At 36.6% G+C, this 18104-nt stretch overlaps 1 protein-coding gene across 2 annotated transcripts in view; it reads right to left on the reverse strand.

Annotated features, from left to right (window-relative positions):
* Positions 1-18104, reverse strand: part of SMC6 (structural maintenance of chromosomes 6) — a 70457-nt gene that overhangs the window by 20420 nt on the left and 31933 nt on the right. For both annotated transcript variants that reach the window (XM_055399304.2, XM_055399305.2), the window contains 11 exons: positions 16618-16737; positions 16418-16516; positions 13164-13310; positions 12651-12739; positions 11794-11958; positions 11223-11401; positions 9684-9888; positions 6454-6568; positions 4789-4949; positions 1732-1867; positions 773-853 (listed from right to left, as the gene is read on the reverse strand). In XM_055399304.2, the coding sequence (XP_055255279.2) occupies positions 773-853; positions 1732-1867; positions 4789-4949; positions 6454-6568; positions 9684-9888; positions 11223-11401; positions 11794-11958; positions 12651-12739; positions 13164-13310; positions 16418-16516; positions 16618-16737 (1497 nt within the window). The remainder of the gene's footprint in view (positions 1-772; positions 854-1731; positions 1868-4788; positions 4950-6453; positions 6569-9683; positions 9889-11222; positions 11402-11793; positions 11959-12650; positions 12740-13163; positions 13311-16417; positions 16517-16617; positions 16738-18104) is intronic.

An 18104-nucleotide genomic window follows, 5' to 3' on the forward strand; every position in this document is an offset into this window, starting at 1 on the left:
TTATGCCAAACAATGTATCAGATGCTGACTGAACAAAATAAATAAGACACCTTTAAGAAATTGAGTGTATCAACAATAGGAATGAAAGCAGAAAAACACTAAGGGGAAAACCAAATTACTAATACAAACTAGAGACAAATTCTTATTGGAGTAAAGCTCCATCGGTACACTGACTTTACCTGTTTTGTTTACTGTTGTGTCCCTCAGCATTTAACATGATACCTGGTACAGAGTAAATACTGATTTACTCTGAATGAATCAGGTAAATACTGATTCATTTTAACAAGACTCTGCAATCTATTTAATTCACTACTTATCATAACTGGGGGAGTTAAGCCGAAAGTCATAAAAAGATGCCTAAGAGAACAAATATGTGGTGAATAAAAACCATTAAACTTGGAAAAAGGAAAACAGTTCAAAGAGACCAACTGCAACTGACTAAATGATATCACTAATACTGGTACTGATTAATTATGAAAAATACTATGCTAGGTAGTTTGAACAGTTACTATTTAGATAAACAAGCTCTGACAAAGTTTTATTACGTGTAGAAGATGAAACCAATTACAATACATGGAAGTTATATGTACAAAATATTAAGGAACTTGAAGCCCATACACCAGGAAGTTTCTAACTTATTTGTAAATGGAGATAGCAATCATAAAAAGTAGCCTCAAAAAGGTTATTTTAAAAATTCTGAGACTAGATTCTCTTAACCTAAGTAATAGTTTTGTATTTTACATTACATTTAAGTTGAGGAAAAGAATCTTACCAAGGTTGCGATATCTACAGACTGGTGTTCTTCTATATTCTCAAGTTCCCGAATTTCAGAAATACTTTTCCTTATTTTCATCTTTTGAAAAAAAAAGGTATTTAGATTTTAGTAACATAAAAATATATGAAAAATAGAAACAAAAATCCTGGAAAGGATGTATTAATCAACAAAATTCTACTCTGGTTTATATTACAGAAGGATTCCACAGTTAAAGACACATTAGTATTAAAAGAACCAAAGAAAATTATATATAAAGTCTGTATCAATCACCATTATTGCTAATCAACTCTCATACAAAGCAGATAGAAGCATTCCGTTTTAGCATTTAAAATGAAGACAGTATGACAGTGTTGCATCCACAGAGACACTGTTTTCTTAAAACATCCAGTCTAAAGTGCTAGAAAGATTATCCCAATGGTTCTTAAAGTCCAATCCCAGTATCTCCTGGGAGTCTCAGAGACTCATTCAGAGGGTCCATTAAGTAAAAGCTATTTTCATAAAAACATTAAGCATTATTTTTTCAGACCACTTTTACTATGGATCTCCCGTAAGTGTACAGGAGCAAAACTGCGACAGACTGATTACAGAAGCTGGTGTGACAGGCAGGGGAATTTTACTACGCCAGATGGCAGAGATTTAGAAAATATAGAAATGTCAACCTTTGTACCAAATCTTTCTGGCTTTGGAAACTAGCTATTTGCCATAAAAATGTTATTTATGTTAATACACAATATACTTATTATTTTTAAATTAGTTAATAAATATTCTTAAATTTTGCTTTAATTTTTAATAATAGGAATACTGATAAAACCCACACAGATGAGGGCTCTTTTAAGACTATAAAGGGGCTTGAGGCCAAAAAATCTGAGAACTACTCATCTAACTAAATGCACGGTAAGATCTTAAAAATAACTTGCAAATGATTAAGCTGAGAAAACAAAATGACGTTTTCTTACCTTTAACTCTTTATAATGCATTTGGTACCTTCTGAGAAGTTCTTCATTGCATTTAATATCCTTTTCAAGGGTAGACAGATGTTGCTGAAGATTTAATATCTGGGCTTTCTTATTTTCAACTTCATTCTCCAAGTCACTTAATAGAAAAGAGAGGGTAAAAAAATACTTTAAATCTACTTCTGAATATTACGAATATTTAGATCTTTACAAAGAAAGCTTTACTTGTAACAGAGTTTTGCCAAACTTTATGCAGTTAAACCAGTTCTCTATTCTTAACAAGTAATTCATAACATGGAAACATGGAGATTTCAAAAAACATCTTTTAAACTGGAATTAAATTTTACTTATTTCATTAATAAATAGTTATGATCTACCTGTGAAAGACACTGTGCACAGTGATAAGCAGAGGTAGAAAAAGAATTAAGGCATGAAGAAATTAAACAAAAAGGAAATAAACAGTAACACTGAAATGTGAATGGGACACTGCACTGCATGTCCACAGCACTATAGAAACATAAGAGTAAGTCTGGGAGAAGAGACAACTGATGTGTGTTCTCTGAAGTTTTCACCAGCTGCAGCAACTGGAGAAGAAGGTGAAAAGAAATACATGAAGTGAGAGACAGACTCCCACAACTGTGGTGGTAAATAAACATTGTGAATGTGTGGGAAGAGAAAGGGGCAGAGAGGAAGACAACGAAAAGAGGTGGAGGATAAGGTCACAGATACCAAAGCCAGAAGGGCCTCCACACCAGCAGAGGCACCTGCCTTCAGAAGTGATCTTTTTTCCTGCCTCACTGACCCAAGTACCTGTTGTCCAAAACCGTGTGCCTGGTGGAAGAGAACCACCTGTGCAGTTAAGAAGAGCTTTTCTCTGATAAACAGTGTACGCCAGATTTCACTAAGAGCATTTTTCCCCACATTTTAACATCTCTGAATTCTAAAATCATCTTCCAGTCCATGGTTCAACTAGCAAAATTTTTCCTTTTTACTCGTGTATAAAATAACAGGGCATTTAAAATCTGATGTACTATTATTACAGCCATGCTACCTGGCAGAACTTTCAAAATTAAAAAAGCAATCAGTAAATGTTGAATGAATGATAAACAAATGAGCAAATCAGAGAAAGAGGGGAGTACTTGTATATTTCTGGTAAAAACGGGGCCAGACACCAAATCTTTTTCAGGGCAATATTTCACCAACGGGAATCTGCCGGTGCTGAGTTGATGAGGGCACAGAGAAGCATTCTTCATATCTTCACAGTATGAGAGGGAGGGCATTAGGGAAATCAATCATTCTATAGTCATTTGGCAACTGCTATTAAGTGATCAATTTATGTAAATCAAAGAAATTTTAAATATTAAATTATTTATTAAATTATTACTTTTAACAAGTATTAAGGCTCATTTAACATTATTAAGTACTAAAAATAACAGTAATTAATATTATTAAATATTTAAAATTGGGCCGTAAATTGTTTGTTAATAAAACAATGACAATGACTATTAAATTATTTTAAAATCCACATATCCTTTGACTCAGCATTTTCACTATTTAGAATTTAAGCTATTCACATACTTTCAAAAGTATGCCAAGACACACATGTGTGTTCTCACTGCAGCACTGCTATATTAAGAGAAAACTGCAGACAATATCTCTGTCCATCAACAGGAACTGGTCAAGCATATATTATGGAGCAGCTTTACATGTGCTGATATGGAACAATCTCCAAGATTTAATTGTTGCTGTTTAGTCGTTAAGTCATGTTTGACTCTTTTGCGACCCCATGGACTGTAGCTTGCCAGGCTCCTCTGTCAGTGGGATTTCCCAGGAAAGAATACTGGAGTGAGTTGCGATTTCCGACTCTAGGGGACCTTCCTAACCCAGGGATCGAACCTGTGTCTCCTGCATTGTAGGCAGATTCTTTACCACTGAGCCACCAGGGAAACCCTGCCCAAGATATAATATCGAGAGACAAAAGGCAAGACATAGAAACCATATGCATACTTATACACAGCACAAATGGATGAACTTTGAAACATGCTAGGTGGAAGATGCTGGACACAAACGGATGCATTTTATATGACTGCATTTCTATGAAGTATCCAGAGTAAACTAATCCATAAAGACAAATCTAAAAATAGAGTAGTGGTTGCCAGAGGCTGAGGGTGGGGAGGAATAAGGGAACAACTGCTCATGGGCAGTTTCCCTTCTGGTGTGACAAAAATGCTTGGGACTGATATAATAGTTATGGCTGCACAAAAATCTCTCAATTGTACATTTGAATTATATCTCAATTTCAAACTGTTCTGAAAATAAATATAAGAAGGTACAAGTATATAAACAATTCCGGAAATATATGTTAAGAAACTGTTAAACTATTACCTTACTTTTGAAAGAGAGATGGGGGCAAAGGGCTTCACTTTTCAATGCATACATTTCTGGACTGTTTGAATTTTCTCACCATGTGCATATATTACTTTTAATTATTTTTAAAATGTCAATAGGGACTGTCAGGAAATCAGATTATGAGTTACTTTTGTTTTCTAATTTACATTTTTCTGTATTTAAAAAACACCAGTGAATTTTTTTTAAACTTTCAAATATCAGACAACTACTATACTTGTTCAGATCAAAACAGATGACACAAAGTATCATAACATCGTATTTTCAATCAATAAAGTTAATTTATGTGAGAAACAGTTTAAAAAAATAAAAAAACAACAAAGTTCAGGGATTTCCCTGATGGCTCAGTGGTAAAGTCCACCTGCCAATGCAGAAGACACGGTTTGATCTCCGATCTGGGAAGATCCAACCTGCTGTGGAGCAACTAAGCCCATGGACCACAACACTGAAGCCCATATGCCCTAGAGCCATGCTCTGCGCAATAAGAGAAGCCACTGCAATGAGAAGCCCACACACCCTCAGCTAGAAAGTAGCTCTCCCTTGCCACAACTAGAGAAAGTCTATGTGTAGCAAAGAAGACCCAGCACAGCCAAAAATAAATAAATCACAAAGAAAGGGTGGGAATAATACAATAAAGCTACACTGCATACCAACCTTATTTCAGAATCCACATCTCTGCTTAGAAACTTAGGTCTTGTATATTCAGATGAATAATAACGCCCTGCAAAAACTTGATCACCATCAGCAGTAAAAGCTTCTCTACAATTCTTGGGTGGCTTTTGGGATTGCATCACTGCACGAGCTACAGAATTATTCTAAAAAATATAGAGGGAAAAATACATTTTTAAAATATGTCAAAGCACTTCCACTGTATATAATTTCAAAATGTTACCTATCACTAGTTTAAGATTCAAGTATTTTTTTAAACATTCAAATGAAATAATTCCATGAAGATAAATAGAAGAATTTAAAAAACAGCTTTCAAGATTCAAAGAATTAAACTAAGTCTTAAAAACATAGGAAACAATGTTCTATGACAAACTGACATTTTATTTTTAAATTCTAACACTGCTATCCATTAAAATAAAAAATCTTAAGTACCTTTTCACATAAAAATATTTACCTTAGAAATCTTATTTTTCACAGAAAAATGAAATCTTACTTTTTTCTAAATGTCTTTTAAACCTTAGAAAAGATGAGTGAAGAGCAAATTCCAAGAAAAGATTAGTACACTGAATTATGTAGGGAAAACCTGGACATCTTTAATATTTTACTTCCTAGAGGAAGTAAGGTGATTAGGCTTATTGCAGCCATGAAATTAAAAGACGCTTACTCCTTGGAAGGAAAGTTACGACCAACCTAGACAGCATATTAAAAAGCAGAGACATTACTTTGTCAACAAAGGTCCGTCTAGTCAAGGCTATGGTTTTTCCAGTGGTCATGTATGGATGTGAGAGTTGGATTATAAAGAAAGCTGAGTGCCGAAGAAGTGATCCTTTTGAACTGTGGTGCTGGAGAAGACTCATGAGAGTCCCGTGACTGCAAGGAGGTCCAACCAGTCCATCCTAAAGGAGATCAGTCCTGGGTTTTCATTGGAAGGAATGATGCTGAGGCTGAAACTCCAATACTTTGGCCAGCTGATGCGAAGAGCTGACTCATTTGAAAAGACCCTGATGCTGGGAAAGATTGAGGGCAGGAGGAAAAGGGGACGACAGAGGATGAGATGGTTGGATGACATCACGGACTCAATGGACATGGGTTTGGATGGACTCCGCGAGTTGGTGACGGACAGGGAGGCCTGGTGTGCTGCGGTTCGTGGGGTCGCAGAGAGTTAGACACGACTGAGCGACTGAACTGAACTGAGGCCTAATCAACCTTTCCTAGAACAGATCTTTACAAGGGGACTTCATTATTTTCTTTCAAGTATCTGTCTAAAATACGAGAGGGCCAAGCCCACAGGTAATTACAATATGAACTTGCAATATACATGGACACATTTGGATGACTGCTATCACTGCCTCTCAGATTCTATTAAGGAGAAAAAGAGACTGTATTAATTACAGATTTGTTTTGAATTTCCTTGTCCCTTCTCAGCAAATTTATACCAATAGATGAAACACATTACTGGTGATATAATCTAACAAGTACATGGAAATACATATGCTGATAAAGAGTAAACGTTGATTTATTTTACAGAGGTTTTTGTTAAGAAAAATAATTCATAAAATATCAAGTAAAGTACTTAAGTAGAATTTATATAACCAATTTAAGTTAGGAAATATAAAAATAATATAAAACACAGGAAGCATCTGGACTTACTTTGATTAATAGCACTGTCTCTATGCCTCTCATGTCAATCAGGCTATTTGCAACAACTGCATTATCTATTTCTAACGCTGTCAGAACTGTTGGGTACTCTGGATGATATGCAGCTCTAGGAGACAAAAATATATAAGGATTAACTTACCCAACTTTATTTAATATTATATATGATATATATTTTAAACAGGTTGAGAAAATGAGGGATAATAACAAGACATGGAAGACATTTGAAAACATCTGTAATAGGCTTAATTTTATATTAGCAAACATTCATATAATACTAGGCACTGTTCTAAGTATATTTTAAGTACAGCTGATCCTTGAACAATACGGGTTTGAACTGCATGTGTCCACTTATACGTGGATTCTTTTTCAATGAATACAGTAGGTCCTGCACTGTCCACGCTTGTCTGAATCAGGAACTGTGGCTACAGTGGGCCAACTATGGGATATGAGCATCTGCAGATTCTGGTACCAACAGAAGGCCCTGGAGTCAATCCTCTGTGGATACCAAAGGACGAATGACCATGCTGGCTTATTTAATTCTCAGAACAACTATATGAGATAGGTAACATTATTCTACTTTTTTTTCAAGGGAGGAAGCTTCAGAGAGTTCAGCAAGTTTCCTGATGTCATAAAGCTAACTTAGAGGTCAGGCTAGGATTTAAACCAGGCAGCTCAACTCTAGAACCCAGATTGTTAATCATTATATTCTATTGCCCACTGTAACTAATTATTACAATTTCCTTAAGTCCTATACTGCTACCACATAAACATAAAAGTCAATTAATTAAAAGACATGGGGAAATGGCAATGGCATTTGTAATGCTTAGTTCTAGAATTCCAAAACAAAGTATCTTTGCGCGTGTGTGTGTGTATATGTTTTCCACTTAGTTATCAATTCACCATGTACTTTCTGAGCACCTACTATGTGCCAAATGCTGTTCAGAGGATGAGGAGATAGGAACAAAACAGACTATATCCTTCTCCCCATGAAGCTTACAGTCTATTGAAGGGAGAGAAAAGCAAGAAAAAGTACTTTTTCACACAGAAAAGGTCAGGAAAAGCCTTACTAGGATAACAATGAGCAGACACCTAAGGGAATGGGAGTCACATTAGCACCCTGAAGAAGAGCATTTCATGCCAGAGCATGATTTGCATGCCAGAGCAGCATTTGCAATGACCCTGAAAATGGTTGTTGGAGAAGCCAGGAGGTTGGTATGCAGTGGACAAGCAGTGTGGCAAGTGTGTCTGGACACTAGGACAGGACATAAGGCAAGAAGATAGAACACGTAAGCCTGAGAGATCACAGTGAGGCCTAAAGAGGATGAGAACACACTTTGGCAAATACTGCTGATAGGTCAAGTCAGTGAGTAGGAAGGAAGGACTCCAGGACCAACCCAAGCAAGGCTCGTTGGTGCCCAGACAAGAGCTGTTCTGGGATGTGATGAAGTTCTACAAGCTTGACAAGTTAAGGTTCAAGAAAGAAGAGGAAGACAGAAATGAGTGACAGACACAACTCTTCTGAGGAGTCTTTCCTGTAAAATGAGGCAGAGAAACAGGATAGCAACCTTAGGACAGAGCTCAAGCGAAGTAAAAACAAAGACAGAACAGGGGGTTGGCGCTGTAGAAATGTCTGTCAGTGAAACAACGCAGGGAAGGAGGGGAGAGAGGGTGGGGAGTAGAAGTCTAAGAGGGAGGGGATGTGGAAGGGGACTGCGGTAAAACATAGACTCTGGCCAGTCCACTGAGAGCACAGGTTCTATGCTGGGGAGGAGCAAGTACTTTCAAGTAGGCATGGGCCACTGCTGGATGGGTCTGCTCCTACCAGCTCTAAAGCTCTCAGTCACAACCACCTCTTCCTTTTGCTCTACTGCCCTGGGATGTACTTCGTATTTAATTTATATCACAATAAGTTGTGGTAAAATCCGTATAGGAGAACAAAAAGTAGAAAGGAATAGTAGCAATAACGGGTCAGTCATGAGACAAGGAAAGGACATGTATGAAAAAGGCTCACACAACAAAACGGAGAAGCCTAAGGAGGATGGGGACAAAGGAAAAACCCAGGCAAATTCAAATTCCAGGCAAGCACGATGAGCCTCAGTGGTAGGAGCAATTACAGGACAAAATGCTTTGATGATCCCAATTAAGCTTAGAAGAAATCTTAATAAAACATGATTTCTAAAGCCAAGTAAAAGGAAAAATACCACAATCAAATTAAATATGGAAAAAACATGCTTAAAAACAAGGGCATTTTTCATGTCTCTGGACTTAATTGAAAGAAGCAAAAATTGGATTCATAACGAAAAAATGGAGTGGGAGAGAAAAAAATTTTTAGAACTGTAATCTAGTAATAGGAAAATATATATACAGAGGAATATATGTATGTAGGAGGATACACCTTACATATATATCATATATACATATATGTGTATGTGTGTGTGTGTAAAAGAGTAAACTGTTAGCTAGCTGCTGCTGCTAAGTTGCTTCAGTCGTGTCCGACTTTGTGCAACCCCATAGACGGCAGCCCACCAGGCTCCCCTGTCCCTGGGATTCTCCAGGCAAGAACACTGGAGTGGGTTGCCATTTCCTTCTCCAATGCATGAAAGTGAAAAGCGAAAGCGAAGTCACTCAGTCATGTCCGACTCTTAGCAACCACATGGACTGCAGCCTACCAGGCTCCTCCGCCCATGGGATTTTCCAGGCAAGAGTATTGGAGTGGGTTGCCATTGCCTTTTCCGGTTAGCTAGCTAGCAGCTAACAATGGGGCCAGTTTACGTATGGTGCCCTTGAGGTTTGTTAGGGTCAAAGAAAACAATCAAACAAAGATCAAAGAAAACAACCACATCTCTTTATGGACTCTGTAAACCACCTCGAGTTGAGCTGTGAGCATTAAGTGCCACAACTCTGCCGTACACCCTCCTTTTTAACGTCGACGGGTATGCACCATTTCATTCTTCAGTATAATTTCTAAGCCACACAAGGTCTATTTCCTGGTATGTCTCCCAAAACAGACCTTGTGTAAGGACCTCAAAGGCAGGGAGTATCTCTCATTTATCGATCTATGTATCTCCAACGCCTAGATTCAAATTAAAGATGTGGCTGATGGAATTTTTACAGATCAGTAGTGTAGACATGGTTAACATTAAAAATGTTCTAATTCTTTCTGAGCTTGTACATGACTAAGCAAAACCAGAACAGTTTTTAAATAATTACTGATGCCTTACCTGTGTCTTACATCATACATCTCATTCCGAAACTCAGAAACTATGATCTGTGGCCGTGAGGTCCCTGGTGAATAAAACTTTTTCATCAGTGCCTGAAGCACTCTTTCATCGGCATGGTTATGGCAACAATAGGCTTGAAGAAGTCCTTTTAAGCAAGATTCAATAGCCAAAGCAAGCTCAGGGTCCCGAAGATGAATGCAAGCTCCTAAAAATGAGAGAAAGCTATTAAAATGGCCATTAAATACCTGAAACATTAATGTAACTATCTTTGTATGAAATGATAGTCACTCAGTCATGTCCGACTCTTTGTGACCCCATGGACTGTAGCCCGCTAGGCTTCAGTGGATTGCCATTTCCTTCTCCAGGGCATCTTCCCAACCCAGGGACTGACCCCGGGTATACCGCATTGCAGGCAGACTCTTTACCAACTGAGCCAGCAGGGAAACTATTATCTTTGTATAACAGTTCATAAATGACTTTAAAATATTTTCACACTAAGCAATTTAAATGATATTACAGATCTTATTTTAACCAAAAGGGAAATACCCTCATCCCACTGGATACACTGGGGAAAAAACACTGAATCCTATGAAAAGCTGTCTTGCTCTAATGTAAATCAACACTGTTTTTCCTTTAAGTATACTAATTCAGCCTCTGAATGGGTTTTGAATATCAGGCCAAAAGGGTTACAGATTCTACTATTTAATGCAAAACTGATTAATATTGAAAAGAGAGGGAAAAAAATACCTCACCTATTGAAATGGATCCTGGTACAGAGGTACACACATATGATTTAAATGAAGAGACATTACTATAATACTTAATGCAGAATATAAAACTGTACTAAAAATGTATCTATAACATCATTTTCACCTAATGATGTACAGAATTAAAGATAACTCCTCAAAACTCAATGTATTTTTTAATAAAGATTTTTTTGATGTGGACTATTTTTAAAGTCTTTATTGAGTTTATTACAACATTACTTCTATTTTATGTTTTGATTTTTCGGCCATGATTTATGTGTGATCTTAGTTCCCCACCCAGGGATTGAACCCACAGCCCTGCACTGGGAGGTAAAGTCTTAACCAATGGACCAACAGGCAAGTCCCTCAATTGATTTTTTTTCTCATGCACATATAAGGATAGTTAAATAACCCCAGATTTATACTTGAAAGAGAACTAAAAAAAAAATATTGTCCAACCTAAATAGAAACTTCCTACTAATCAATTACATGCAAATTAGTTCACTGATTTATTCATTCAGGAAAAAAATCAGAACCAGATTATTTAACTCTATAGCTACTTTTCCTTTTCCTAAGTTCTCTTGATTCTTTTGTGCTTAAAAGATACAAGAGGAAAGTTACAAAGCTTAAAGTGATTTTATCATTATTTCTTAGAATGCGTACAAAGTCTACACATAACTACACGGTTCTTTGATGACAGAACTTCAGAAAAATTATATTCAACAGATTCCTTCCTGAAAATAAAAATACACTTCTAATTCTTATGATATCCTGACTAACTGGTGACAAATACCTAATGGGCCTACAGGTTTATAGGTAAAGTGTCCCCGTCTGTAGGCATCATCTATGGCTTCAAGAAGAGCTGGAACGTGAGGGCCAAATCTTTTGAGTCGATCGGTTTTACTATCTTTCAATTCTTTCAGTTGCCTCTGGTTAAAGTTCAGTGTAGTCTTCACATCTAACTCTTCTCTCCTAAAAAAAACAAGTGGAAAAACAGAATAGGTACATGAAAAGGTTATACAGACACATCCAGACTTTTCCCCTAACACCTGCATACCAATAAATGACACAGCTACCCTAAGAACTAAAGGCAGATTATTTGAAAACAATTGTGTTACCAGGAAAAAGCAGTCAGAAGACCTCAAAACTTAGCATGAAAATAAAAATAATGCAACGGTGACAAAAACAAGAAGACCCAGAAATTGTCCAATTCTACAAGTTTAGAAGTTTTATTAGGAAAGTGATTTTGAAAGATACTTTATTATGAGAAAGAACAAAATAAAAACCAAGTATTTTATTTTCATAAAGAGGAAAACTACATGATTTTCAAATAACTGAAAAAATATAAGTATGTGGACACTTACTTAATCCTGGTATGTTCTTCTTTGTCTTTTTCTATGGCTTGCTGAAATTGTTCAATCTCCTGATTGACTGAATTTTCCTGATCTTGTAAGGCCTTTACTCTCTCTTTTAACCAAGATATTTTTTTTTGCCTTTCCAACCGTTCAGGTTCCAAAGACTGATCAGCACTAAGAGTAAATAATCCAAAGTGGAAATGTTAAGTTAAAAACCTAACATTTTAAAAAATATAAAGCAATGTAATAAAATTCCTCCACAGTAGTAGAGAAAACTTACGGTTGCTGGGGGGAAGAAACAGTTAGGGAGTTTGGGAAGGACAAGTATACATTGTTATGTTTAAAATGGATTAACCAACAAGGACCTACTGTACAGTACACAGGAAATTTGCTCAATGTTATGTGGTAGCCTGGATGAGAGGGCAGTTTAGGTGAGAAAGCCATACATGTATATGTATGGCTGAGTCCCTTTACTGTTCACCTGAAACTATCACAACACTGTTAATCCACCATGTGTGTATGTGTGTGTGCGTGTTAAGTTGCTCAGTTGTGTCCGACTCTTTGTGACCCTATGGACTGTAGCCTGCCAGGCTCCCCTGTCCATAGAGTTCTCTAGGCAAGAATACTGGAGTAGGTAGCCGAACCCCTCTCCAGGAGATCTTCCTGAACAGGGGATCATACCCAGGTTTCCTGCACTGCAGGCAGATTCTTCATGGTCTGAGCCACCAGGAAAGCCCGAATTGACTATACCCCAATACGAAATAAAAAATTGAAAAAAAAAGAAAAGAAAATACTCCCTCCATTTCACTTGGATTATTTTATTACAAAATGAGGTAAAAATGAAAATTGCAAAGTAACTATCTTACCTTTTTCTCAGTTCTTCAATTCTTTCGCAAAGCTGCTCATCATCTTTTTTTAATGCTTTATACTCATTTAGGGAACGATTATACAAAACCTAACAAAAAATCAGACACACTTTAGTAAAATGAAAAAACAAATATCCCATTCAAGTCCACTTTTGCCAAATAGTCAAATCAAAGGTTGAATATATACAGAAATATATACTTAAAAACGAAGTACATATACGGCCACGTGAAATTCTAACATTTTTTAAAGCCCGAAATCAACATAACTACGAAAACTCTACTTTTAAAAATGAACAAACAGTATTGATATTTGATATGATGAAGTTTTTAACGGGCTTCCCTGGTGGCTCAGACAGTACGAGTCCACCTGGAATGCAGGAGACTCAGGTTCAATCTCTGGGTTGGGAAGATCCCCTGGAAAAGGGAATGGCTACCCACTCTAGTATTCTTGCCTGGAGGATTCCATGGACAGAGGAGCAGTATTTATATTTGATATGAAAGTTTTTCTCTCACCTCAGCTTCATTATAGGCCCTTTTCTTAGAAGTAAGATCTGCTTTCAGTGCCATAAACTCTGGTGCTCGTGCATTTGTCTCTTCACTAATCTTCTCTAGTTTATCTTGAATGTCTTTGTATTTTTTTTCTGCTTCATTAAGTCTGACCTTTAAGAAAATTAACACTGTTGGAATACATTTTATTTTTCTTTAATAAACAGAAAACTTAATTATATATGGTTCACATTTCAAACAACTTAATTTTGCTTTAGCTAAACTCTAGACAGCAATCAGATAAACATTAACTATATAAAATGCTAAAAAATATATGTATTTTTATTGAAGTATAGTTGATTTGCAATATCGCATTAGTTTTAGGTATACAGTAAAGTGATTCAATTATACATACACATATTCATTCTCAAGTTTTTTTTCCATTATAGGTTATTACAAGATATTGAATATAGGTTCCTTATGCTATACAGTGGGCCTCCCAGGTGGCCCAGCAATAAAGACTCTTCCTGTCAAGGCAGGAGGTATAACAGACACAGGTTTGATCCCTGTGTCGGGAAGATCCCCTGAAGCAGGAAAAGGCAATGGAAATGCTCCGGTATTCTTGGGTCGGACATACTGAGTGAGTGAGCACACACACACATACTATACAGTAAGTCCTTCTTGCTCATCTATTTTATATAGTATGTTAATGTTAATCTCACACTCATAATTTATTCTTCCCCTCCCTTGCCCCTGATAATCAAAAATTTGTTTTCTTTGTCGTCTATGTCTATGAGGTGTTTCTGTTTTGTAAATAAGTTCATTTGTATTGTTTCTTTTTTTCTTAAATTCCACATGTAAGTGATATCATATAACATTTGTCTATCTTAGTTCACTTACAGTATGATAATCTCTCAGTCCATCCATGTTGCTACAAATGGCAGTATCTCATTCTTTTTTATGCCTGAGTAATATTCCACTGCCTATACATATCACTTCTTTATCCATTTACCTGTTGATGAACACTTAGGTTGCTTGCATACTTTGGCTATTATAAATAGTGCTATGAACACTGGGGTGCATCTGTCTTTTCTGGATATATGCCTAGGAGTGGGATTCCTAGATTATATGGCAACTCTATCTTTAGTTTTTTAAAGAACTTCACTGTCTTCCATAGTGACTGAAAGAATCTATATTCCTGTCAACAGTGTTAACAGGAGGGTTCCCTTTTCTCCACACCTTCTTCCACCACTTTTTATTTGTACATTTTTTGATGATGGCCAATCTGACCAGCACGAGGTGATACATCATTATAGTTCTGATTTGCATTTCTCTAATATTCTAAAATATATTTTAATTTTAAATTCACATTTAGTAAATGTAAAGGGAGACAGATACAATTTAGCAGAGAAACAACCATGCAAGTAGATTATACAGTTTGGATGCAATAATGCTTAAGTAGGGTATGTATATTTATAATAGTGAAAGCACACAGGAAGAACTTACAGGTCTGTCAGAAAAAGTCAGGAATGCTTTCAAAGCAGCATTTAATCAAAACGTTTCAGATCAGAGAGTAGCAAATTTTTTCTAGAAAGAGCCAGACAGTGTATCCTTCAGGCTTTGAGGGCTGTAAATTATCTGTCATAGCTATTAAACTAAACATGCTAAGTTTGAAGTGTCTGGAACATGCAGGTAAAGACAGGAAGACAGATATTTGAATCAAGTGCTCAGGATAAAAGTCTGAACAGCAGACATAAATTAGGGATTGTCACTATGTAAGACATTTAGAAACATTATATAGAATAACAGTGTATTTTTATTATGAAGACATCAGAAGTATAATCTGTATGTTTTTAATAATAATTGAAGTTGGTTCAGGTGTTACACAAACTAAACAAAATTCATCTATTTTCAGTTTTAAATTAGGTGAGTACAAATTTAAAGTCTGCTTTAGATACTATTTTTTCAGAAGTCTTCTCTTCAATAGTTATGCTGTAATCTATAAACAAGTATATACTATACGAAAGGTTTTTATATAAGACATGGTGGGAAAATATAAATTAAGACAATTAAGACAATCCATACTCTCCTGAAATTTACCACTTACTACATAGTATAACACTTAAATACTCAAGTAGAGCAAATACCTACAGAAGAACTAAGTATCACCCAGCCTCAATATTCTCCTTTCTTAATTTGAAAAAACACTGAGCATTTATTACTAAAACTGATTTCACTTTTAGATTGGGAAAATATCTAAAGAGGAAACCAACAAGGTCTTCCCCAATGACAAGCTATGAAATGAAGCTGAGAAAAATCGAGTGAAAATTTCAGAATATTCTCTCAGAAATGAAAAAAAATAAAGTGAGAGAGGTGGGTGGGGTTGAATTTCCATTTACTAACTGAAGAGGGAATAAGAAATTCAGCCCAGAGATCACTAAGTAAATGTACTGCCTTCACCATTTCTGTTACTTTTACACATTCCTCTATTACCTTTCATGGATTAATGCTATAGCTCTTATCAGGAAAAACACTTATCTGCTTATCTTAGGGGTAGACAGGAAAAAGCAAGCTGGGAAAGATTACACCCGGTAGTACAACCAAGCCTGGCAGCCAGAAGCTCATAAGCTAAGTAGAACAACATAGTAGTATGTAAGTCAGTCACCCTGAGTACATGGGGGCTCCTATAAAGAAAGGTTAGATCTATCTCTGGTGAGACAGCAGAGAATTCCACAGTGGTGGCTATAAAACCTTGTGAACATACAAAAAAAAAAAACCTACCGAACTGTAAATTTTAAATAGGTAGACTGCACAGTATATGAACTATATCTCAGTAAAGCTGTTAAAAAGAGAATGGAAAGGGACTTCCCTGGTGGCCAGTGGGAAAGAATACGCCTTGCAATTCACAGGACACAAGTTCAATCCCTGGTCAGGGAACTAAGATCCCACATGTCACGAACAGCTAAGCCTGTGCGCCACAACTACCGAGCCTGGGTGCCACAACTAGAGAGTCCGTGTGCTGCCTGGAAAAGATCCCACGTGATGCAACGAAGATCCTGGGTGCCATAATTAAGACCCAATGCCGCCAAATAAATAAACAAGCAAACAGAAAATAACTCCAGAATTGTGTAAACATAACTTTTAAAAAGAGAGAATGGAAAAGTAAATATAAAAGTGGGTCTGCTCATGGTATAAAGGTCCATGTGGATCCTCAACAGAAAATCACTCCCTTATTTACCACTCAACCAACTTCTACCCCTATATAAAAAAGGTGTAATCACCTGCTGCTCCTCCGTTTTCCTCTCAAGTCTAGCAGCACGATCTTCTCCAATTTTGATGTTATCTCTGATAGCATTCAATTGCTTTTCAATTTCATTGACCTAAAAAGAAATTATACAGCAAATCACATATAAGACCAACTATAACCAAGTATATTCTGCATATTACAAATATGTGTGAATAAGTAATTAAGTGAAATTACCACTGCCCAAGCCATTTCATGTTTCAGGTATTCCAGGTTGGTCTTCATTGTACTTAAGCCAGCGATATTTTGAAAACGTTCTTCTTTCTCCAAACACTGGCGCTTTAGTTCACTAAGTCGCTTTAAAAAAAAAAAAAAAAAAAACGTATTTCTTACTAACACTGAAAAGATGGACTTTCTGTCAATATATTTCTTTTGAACGCATTGCCTAAACAAGTACTGAAAAAGATCTGCTAAGCAATTATTTCTTTAATTAGAGCAGAAATAAAAATATTTTTCTTTGGTATACTATGTGCAATAGTTTTGTTAATTCTGCACTCTAAAAATGGCTAGTCTTCAAATGAGGAAGGATGAAGGAATAAAAGTTTCAAGGCCACACAAAAACTCAAGTTTTCTCATTTTCTCTCAGTTCCCTATCTGAGAGACAGTCTGAGTGAAGTATACCACTAGATTCATTTCAATGATACCGGAAAGGTCAAAAGGAATTTATTTCTAAAAATCAAATGTTATATTTTTTCTCATCAAAGTTTTCTCTTAATCAATAAAATTATCAAGCAAAAACTAACTACAGTGATATACAAACAGCTTCTAAAGCTGCACACCTGACTGGAAAGCCTCTCCTCTCCATTCAGAGTTTCTGTGTTCAAATAGGGACTTCGCTGTGGATCTCAGTGTGTTTCTCTATCCAAGTCACTTTCCCATTTTTCAGGATTATTTCAATCCATTATCACTTTCCTCAAACCTCATACACCTACCACCCTAATCCCTCACTCCTCCCTGATGCCTATTTTCATAGAATCCAGAAGCTGTAGAAAGCAAGTTCTTACAGCTTTCAACAACCTGATATATAAACTGAAAAGCAGTCTTTTCCTCCAGCTAAAAAGGAAGAGGTAGCTTCATTATACTTAAAACCAGTCCCCACCTCTTATTTGGATCCTGCCCACTCCTTCTCTCTGCCTTCTCAGTTCAGTTCAGTCATTCAGTCGTGTCTGATTCTTTGTGACCCCATGGACAGCAGCATGCTGAGCCTCCCTGTCCATCACCAACTTCAGGAGTTTACTCAAACTCATGTCCATCGTGTCGGTGATGTCATCCAACCAGCTCATCCTCTGTCGTTCCCCTCTCCTCCTGCCCTCAATCTTTCCCAGCATCAGGGTCTTTTCCAGTGAGTCAGTTCTTCACATCAGGTGGCCAAAGGATTGGAGTTTCAGCTTCACCATCAGTCCTTCCAATGAATATTCAGGACCGATTTCCTTAAGGATTGACTGGTTGGATTTCCTTATAGATCAAGAGACTCTCAAGAGTCTTCTCCAACACCAGAGTTCAAAAGCATCAATTCTTCGGTGCTCAGCTTTCTTTACAGTTCAACTTTCACATCCATACATGACTCCTGGAAAACCACAGCTTTGACTAGACGGAACTTTGTTGGTAAAGTAATGTCTCTGCTTTTTAATATGCTGTCTAGGTTGGTCATAGCTTTTCTTCCA

The sequence above is a fragment of the Moschus berezovskii genome, chromosome 11, assembly GCF_049115385.1.
Source record: "Moschus berezovskii isolate FMDL1 chromosome 11, NW_MosBer_1.0, whole genome shotgun sequence".
Classification (NCBI taxonomy): Eukaryota; Metazoa; Chordata; class Mammalia; order Artiodactyla; family Moschidae; genus Moschus; species Moschus berezovskii.